Source organism: Aptenodytes forsteri, unplaced genomic scaffold, assembly GCF_000699145.1.
Source record: "Aptenodytes forsteri isolate BGI_AS27 unplaced genomic scaffold, ASM69914v1 Scaffold82, whole genome shotgun sequence".
NCBI lineage: Eukaryota > Metazoa > Chordata > Aves > Sphenisciformes > Spheniscidae > Aptenodytes > Aptenodytes forsteri.
In genome coordinates, this window is record NW_008795490.1 from 9595397 (window position 1) to 9603217 (window position 7821).

At 39.0% G+C, this 7821-nt stretch overlaps 1 protein-coding gene across 1 annotated transcript in view; it reads left to right on the forward strand.

The window, feature by feature from the left end:
* MAP3K5 (mitogen-activated protein kinase kinase kinase 5) overlaps window positions 1-7821 on the forward strand; it is an 83098-nt gene that overhangs the window by 12231 nt on the left and 63046 nt on the right. The window contains exons 3-6 of the mRNA XM_009281577.2: window positions 826-1019; window positions 1285-1453; window positions 2429-2535; window positions 6077-6247. Of these exons, the coding sequence (XP_009279852.2) occupies window positions 826-1019; window positions 1285-1453; window positions 2429-2535; window positions 6077-6247 (641 nt within the window). The remainder of the gene's footprint in view (window positions 1-825; window positions 1020-1284; window positions 1454-2428; window positions 2536-6076; window positions 6248-7821) is intronic.

Genomic DNA, 7821 nt, shown 5'->3' on the forward strand with positions numbered 1-7821 from the left:
GCACAGGACCTTGCTTGGCCTTGTTAAACCTCATGAGGTTCAGCAAGCTTTCTATCTGTACTCACACACATACCACAGGCACCAGACATCTTGCCTCCCTCTTTCCTGGAAGATATACTTAAAGTATGGTTTTTTGCAAAGTATCTGTCGTACATTGATATATAGAAATCAATACAGTTTGGCAATGCTAAGACATTCCGTAAGTGATTATTCTGAAATATACATGGTTTTAAGTCCCACTGGCCAGGGAGGTTTGCTACATAGCAGGGAATTTCGTTTGTCTTTGTTATGCTAAAGTATTTGAGTAACTTTACAGTTCATAGGAGGATTAGTTTTTCTCTACAGTTTTCCTGTTGGGAGGCAACTAGCTTGTGTTACTGTTTCAACATCTGTGAGCCTAACGATACTAACTTGCAGAGTGCTTGCTCTCTTCTGAACATGTCACCTTGAAAAGAGTGTACGTCAGCTTCACTTGAGTCCGCCTGCCACTTCAGGGTGGCTAGGGTGTGCCCTCAGAATTGTTTCACTATTGAGCCAATGTTCTGACAATTTAAGGTCAACATGATGCTTCTAAAAAGTCTCATCTTACAGGAAGCAGTTCAGAAATCTGAAAGAATACTTTTCAGGTGTATATCATATTTGAGATGAAAATTCAATTTATGTAATCCTAGGTTTCATAGGTAAAATCTTGCTCTTGCTGAAGTAAGCAGCAGATCTCCCTTTGACTTTAACAGGTGAAATTCTGCAGGTAGTATATGCAGTTGTGTTATGCTTAGGCGTGTCAAACCATAACTGCCCTAAATATTGCACCTTGTTTCCCTACAGATGTGCACTGGTAACTACATATTTGTTCCTTATATGATAACTCCACATAACAAGGTGTACTGCTGTGATAGCAGTTTTATGAAGGGACTAACAGAACTGATGCAGCCCAGTTTTGAGTCGCTGCTTGGGCCTATATGCTTACCTCTGGTGGATCGATTTATTCAGCTCTTGAAGGTGGCACAGGCCAGTTCAAGGTGAGTTGTCTATTTGTATCCCTGTATAAAATTCATATATTCCTGCTGGCAATACAAATGTCAGACTCTTGCTTCAGGGTGATGCGATGTTTTGCCTTCTGTTGAGACAAATCGATAATTAATTGTTTAGCTTGACCAAATCTCTCCATTGACACTGCTCTATCAGTAAATGTTCCACATATACGTTGTGGGAGAGCTTCAGGGCCAGAAAAACAAATGCAAGGGACCTGTCCCAAACTGCTGATGTGAAGTTGTTCCTCTCCAGCCAGTATTTCCGGGAATCCATTCTGAATGACATCAGGAAGGCCCGTACCCTCTACATGGGCAAAGAGCTTGCAGCAGAGTTGGCAAGGATTCGACAGCGAGTGGATAATGTTGAAGTCTTGTCTGCTGACATTGTAATAAACTTGCTGCTGTCCTACAGAGACATCCAGGTATGAATCCTATGTTCTAAGATCATCTAAAACACAGTAAATTAAATTACATTCTCAGTGAAATTTTTCGTGTGTTTTGCACAGATTTGCTAACAAACTATATGAATAATGCACACTAGTAAAAATATTTTACAGTATCTTCAACTGATGCTTTTTACTTTATTTTGTAGTTACACTGTTTATAGTGTGCCTTTACATAGCGGAAAAGTGTTGTTATTTTATAACAGCACCAAAAAAGTACACAACGTACAATAACTCTTCTCCATCTCAGCATTACTACGTGATGAACAGCCCGTAGTGTGTCCTACTTAAAGGCTATGGTAGCATTCTGCTATTGATATCTGTATGTATTCTTTGTCACCATGCTTGTGACATTTCTCATGGAAACATAACGTGTTCATATGCATTTCAGCTTCTGGAATGGTGCTAGTAATTGCTTACTTTGTTATACATAATTTCAACTGTTGCTCCTTAAACATTTTGAAGTGGTTTGGTTTTGGTTTTGTTTGATTGGTTTTTAAATATGTCAGAGAGTAAGCTACTTTAAAAACTGTGGTATTGAAAGATTCTTCTGTTTTGTTTTTGTGGCTCATGCCTACTTCAGAGTTTTGGGATGCCTTAATTCAGATGCAGTTAGCATTGTAATGTCTGTATAACATGAACTCTGCTATGTGTTCAGCCCCTGAAGCTAACTTTAGTCATGAAATAGATGTACTAAAATTTCCACAGGTCCACGTTGAAGCAGTACAGGAGACCAAAGCGTGTTTCCCTGCTAAATACTGTGCATATTCACATTTCTGATGAGTGCCAGGCTATTTACAGTTTGAGACTGAAGAAACTGAAATCCATAAAACTTAAAATGAACTGAAAATACTTCTTAGTATGAAATAAGAGGTGCTTAGTTCAAAGAGGGAGTTTATATAGGTATACCTCAGTACAGCCACCTAAAACTTCATTATTCCCTTCTTTTGGAAGGATTATGATTCCATTGTGAAACTGGTGAAAACTTTAGAAAAACTGCCTACTTTTGACTTGGCTTCCCACCACCATGTGAGGTTTCATTACGCGTTTGCGCTGAACAGGTAAGAATCTACCCTCCCTTCTGCTGTTGAGCAGTAAATCAGAACTGCAAGCGTCACATGGGGTTGGTAATCCCAGGTGAAGTTCCCTACTGGAATCTTCATATGCAGGTCTAGGGTTTTCACTGAAGCAACTCTGGGGACTCTGAGCTTTGTGCTCAGTCTAAGCTTGCTTTTTCTCCCGTACTGTCAAGTTCCATTCCTTTTCCTTTAGTGTGAGTGTTTGATTTGTCTTTCCGTAAGTTGGCATCATTTTTTCGTTTGAGTACCTAAATCAGAGCAAATAAATACCTAGCAGTATTCTACCTCTGTAAAATATACTTTTAACATTGCTGTATGAGTGGCGGTGCTGCAGCATTTGTGCTTAGACATCATCTCATTCAAGTCTGAGTTCTGGTAGTGTCAGGAGACAGGAGGAGAACTTTCATCAAATGTCCATCAGAAGATTTTATTATATTATAATAATAAACTCATTTTCATGTTCTCTGATAACATGCACAAAATGTGCCACATGGAGCAGCACACGCTACTTTCTTGGGTTAAATGAGAGACAAGCCTAGATTTTTTTTTTCTAGGATACTGGCAATTGGGCAAGGCACTAAAAGGGGAGTTTTTCTGAGGAAATTACAGAGATTTTCTGCTCCCTTGCTGTTATCGCAATGAACATTTTGCTATTGACGTTTAGAGGAGTAGACCAGGTGTCAGCAGGCATTGAAACTCTCAAATATAGAAAATGTCTACAGATCTTTCTGCTTCTCAGATTTGAATACTGTAATTCAGGTTCGCAGAGGAGCCTCAAAACTGCATATCATGTCAAAATATGTTACAAGTAATTAGTTAAAAAAATAAAGCTGTTTTTGAAACAAAAAAGAAAAACAAAAGAAAAATGAAAAACAGCTATCTGGCATTGTTTTGTCTGAATAAAATGTCCAGATCCTTTCTTGTTCCTTTATACCAGGTATATGAAGGTATAAATACTGTGCTGTTTTTGACAAAAAAGAAAAACAAAAGAAAAATGAAAAACAGCTATCTGGCATTGTTTTGTCTGAATAAAATGTCCAGATCCTTTCTTGTTCCTTTATACCAGGTATATGAAGGTATAAATACTGTGCCGTTTTTGTTCCTGCTTTGCCATAGGTACGTGGAGCTTTGCAGATGAAATAATCCAGCATGTATCTAGCACTTCTACATAGCCTTCACAAAGGTCACTAGGTGTACCTTGGAGTTTTAACAAGTTATTTAGACCTCAAGGTCACCATTTTCTAAAACAAAGTCGCCTTTGAAAACAGGACTTGACTAGTTCACTGGGGCACTAAAAAAACCTGCAAAACTGCAGTATAATCTTTTCAGGCAGATCCTTGTACTTCATTGGTTCTGTTGGGACTTCTTGCAGACTGAAAGGTCTGTTTTTATAGATGTGACTGTAATGTAGCCTTTGAGGGTATCTGTCATACAAAAGGTCTACACAGTACCTCCAGAGGAGTTCAGATAAAATTATCCTCTCCCGCCCTTCTCCAGACTGTACGTTCAACTGGAATCCATGACAGCCATGAAAATGTTCATGCTTTGGTGTATGCCAAGAAGGAATTACTGGGGCTAATTGTAGCTTTCTCCTTATTGGGAATATAGAGGATGTTTCCTGGGCAAAGGCGGGTCTGGAATACTCTGCACATCTGAATGTTTGCTGTGGAAGAAGCTGTCCCTCTTGCTTCTAATCCAGGTCACGAGTACGGAAGGATGGAGCTGCTAAATTAGTCGGGATTAGTCTGACCTAAATCAACAAAGTGTGCGAGGGCATTGATGATGGAAGAGTAAGCAGAAAGAAAAGTAGGGACCTCTGCCTCTGGAGACCAGCAAAGTGTAAAAGGCTCATATTACAAAACACTGTTGTGCCTTACTGTTTTTTTCCTAGTTAAGTTCAGCTAGCTATTGGTTTGATCTGGATTAGTCATAGTTGATACAAGATGTGGAAGAGTTATCCACCTGAAACTCCATTCTGAAAATTGCCCTTCTGTGGTGAAAGTCAGCCGAAAAACATAAAGAAGCTGCAGACTTACCCTTCTTTTGCTTTACTTGAGTGGTCGATAGGAGAAGAGAAAACAAAAGGAAGCAAACCTTCAACAACTGGGCAAGTGATCAGTTGGCAGGGGAACCAAAATAACACAGACCTGCAGGAGACTGTTACTTGCTCAGCCAGGAGCACTTCATTTCTCTCCCTGGGGCCTGGGATTGGGAGCACTTGTCCACCTCAAATGAGTATACCAGCCTTGCTGTGCCACTCTAGAAGTACTTGGGGAGTCTCCTGCAGCTCTGTAGTCTGAGGGGACCTTTCCTAATTTTCTAGAATTTGACTGGTCTGAAGGTTGGGAAGAAACAGCACTGGGTTTCATTTGTCTTTCTCATCAGGCTGAGACATCAGTAGAGCTTGGCCCAGCACGTAGACTTGCACACTCTGTTTCTTGCTCAGGAAAGCAGTTTGTACTGTCTGCTCCAACAAGTGCTTTTGCTCTTCTTTATTATTTTTGTTATGATGCAAGTACTCATTCGTCCTCTGTTACCCATTCTGCTTGACTTAAACCTTTTCTTCCACATCACTCCCTTCTGGAGCTGCATACGTGAGCTGAGAGCTCTGATCAAGTAGTACCTGCTTTAAGATGGCTGTGGCTTTTGATATGGGTTTTGTTGGTTTTTTTTCTTTCTGAGGTAGCCTTCTCTTGCAAGCTTCTTCAGTGCAAAGCTTGCAAGACAGATACAAAACCACTTTTATGTATTCCTCCCCAATTCAAACTGTAGCCACTCAAATATTACTTGCAATTTCTCCAAAAGAATATAATACTCTCCCCAAATCACTGAAGAATAGTTTTTGCTGAGAAAGGAGTCATTGTTCAGTACACAAATACATAAAAAATTGTAAACTCTTGATACTGAATGATGTATGTATCCAAACTGTGAGTCACCAGGAAGTGTCTAATGCTTGCAATTATGTGGTTTATTTGTCTGAAGTACTTTTGTTAATATTACCTTATTGGCTTCACTTCCTAACCTTCCCTATCATGGGAACTCAGTCTGGTTTTTGCTTTTTGTTTTCTTTGCTTCACATTCAAAATGTATATTAAAAAAGACCAAAACCCAAAAAAATCACAAACACAAGATGGAATCTTTTTCCTTTAAAGCATGAATTACTATGAAAGAAGTATCAGATATGAAACAGAGGTTCATATCTTTCTATTTTGTAAGAAAGTAACACATCATCTTTCTAAGAATTGCTCTTGAGGCTCTTGTTGCTGTTGTCAGTGCTTTGCTGTAGCTGACGCTTCATGAGAAAGAGAAAACATGTTTAGGGGCTTTTATAAAGTTGTCCCATGATATTAAGAAAAGGAAGGAGAAAAAAAAAGAAAAAAGGAAGGGGGGGAGTGTATCCATTGTGTCTAGAAGCACATTTTACATGGATGAAGTCATACGCATGTATACAAACATGGTCATGAAAAAGTATTTCTTGTTAACTTTATTGGCTTTTTTAATCACTATTTTTATTTTTTAATAGGCGAAATCTGCCTGGAGACAGACAGAAAGCTCTAGAAATTATGATTCCCCTGGTAGAACAGGAAGACCAAGTAGCTTCAGATATGTACTGCCTGGTTGGTCGAATTTACAAGGACATGTTTTTGGAATCTGGGTTCTTAGATACAGAAAGCAGGGACAAAGGGACATTCTGGTGAGTACTGTTTTTCTGGTCTAGGTCCTTTTGTTAGCTTTGGGAAAATATTCCTTAAACAAGAATGTATTTCAACTGTTTTTCATTCCAAATATTTGGCATCCTTAAGGGATACACTGAATCTCCTAATCTTCTTCGCTTATTTGTTAAGAATGAGAGATTTATGTTGTTCACAGATCTGGTTCCACGAAGTTCTTGAAGTGCCTCAGGGACCTGGGAGTTTAGGTAGCTCTCATCAGAGTGTATTTTCCTCCTTTTTCCCAAATGTGAAGTCTCCTATTTACTATGTTATTCTTAGGAATCTGGGCCAGACAATAATCAGGCATGAATCAATTGGCATATCTGCAATCTGATAGATAGCAGCTAGCTAGGCTTAAAGGTGCTGAGGTTTAACTCTGCATTGACGCTTAGGATGTACCGTTCTGTGGTTTTTTTTGGCTTCCATGCTCACAAGCAATATGACTGTTCCAAACTCACACTGGCAAAAGTTTTATCACCCCGTCATCACCATATAGTAGATACATATTACAGTGGACTACAGTACCATCGATAGTCAAAGAAGCACACATTAGGCTAGAGAAATTCTTATTTTAATTTTAGAGGCAAGTATCATGTTTTTATTGCTTTTGAAATGCACTAAAACGCTGTTATGTGGAATAGGTTAAAAAATGGAGGCACTGGACACCATCCTAGACTTCTGTCAGGATGAGCTGCTTTTCTCCATTATGATTCAGATGAGGAAACAGACAATCTGTGTTTTATGTGTCCTGCACATCAGATTCTAGTTCTGGTTTTGTGCTCATCAGCTGCCTGTTGAAGTAAATGCTTAGAATGGAAAGCTTTCTTCTCCCTTTGTCATTTATCACTTGTTTTCAGTAAACTTCAGACTAGAACTGTCTTTGGTAAAAGATAAGACATAATTGTTTACCATTTATGGCCTCAGAATACAAGTACAGTTTATAATTGCTGGTCATGCTTTACAGTTTTGCAATGCTTACTGGATTTTTAAAGATGTTGAAATAACAGGAATGCAGCGTATTGTCGTCACCCCCGACTGGATTTTGTTGAAATAACAGGAATGCAGCGTATTGTCGTCACCCCCCACCCCCCGCCCCTTCATAATTTTGGATTAAAGAAAAAATTTATTTCCTCTAAGGCAAAGCTCATAACAAACTTTCAAGATGCTGTTTTAAAAAAAAAATATATTTTGCTCATGTCATGAACAAATATAAAAAGAAAAATGCAGTCCTGTATACAAATACTAGACATTATCACAGGCTAAATAGAAATTACTTTTGCTATTGTACATCTTGCTTTTTCCTCATTCATAGTGCCTTATGAACAGCTAAACTTTGAGATTTTCAAACATAATTGAACTAAGAACGATTGTATTGTATAATAGTGGTATTTACTTCTAGGATATTTCATGTAGCCATCTTGGCAGTCATGATAGTCACACATTTGAGGGGAAGTGATTGCAGTCAAGCATACCAGCTTGGGAAAGGACAGCAGGCTGGCAGCTCCTGCAGCAGGGTAGGATGCTGACCCGCCCGCCCCGAGATAACCCCTGAAGT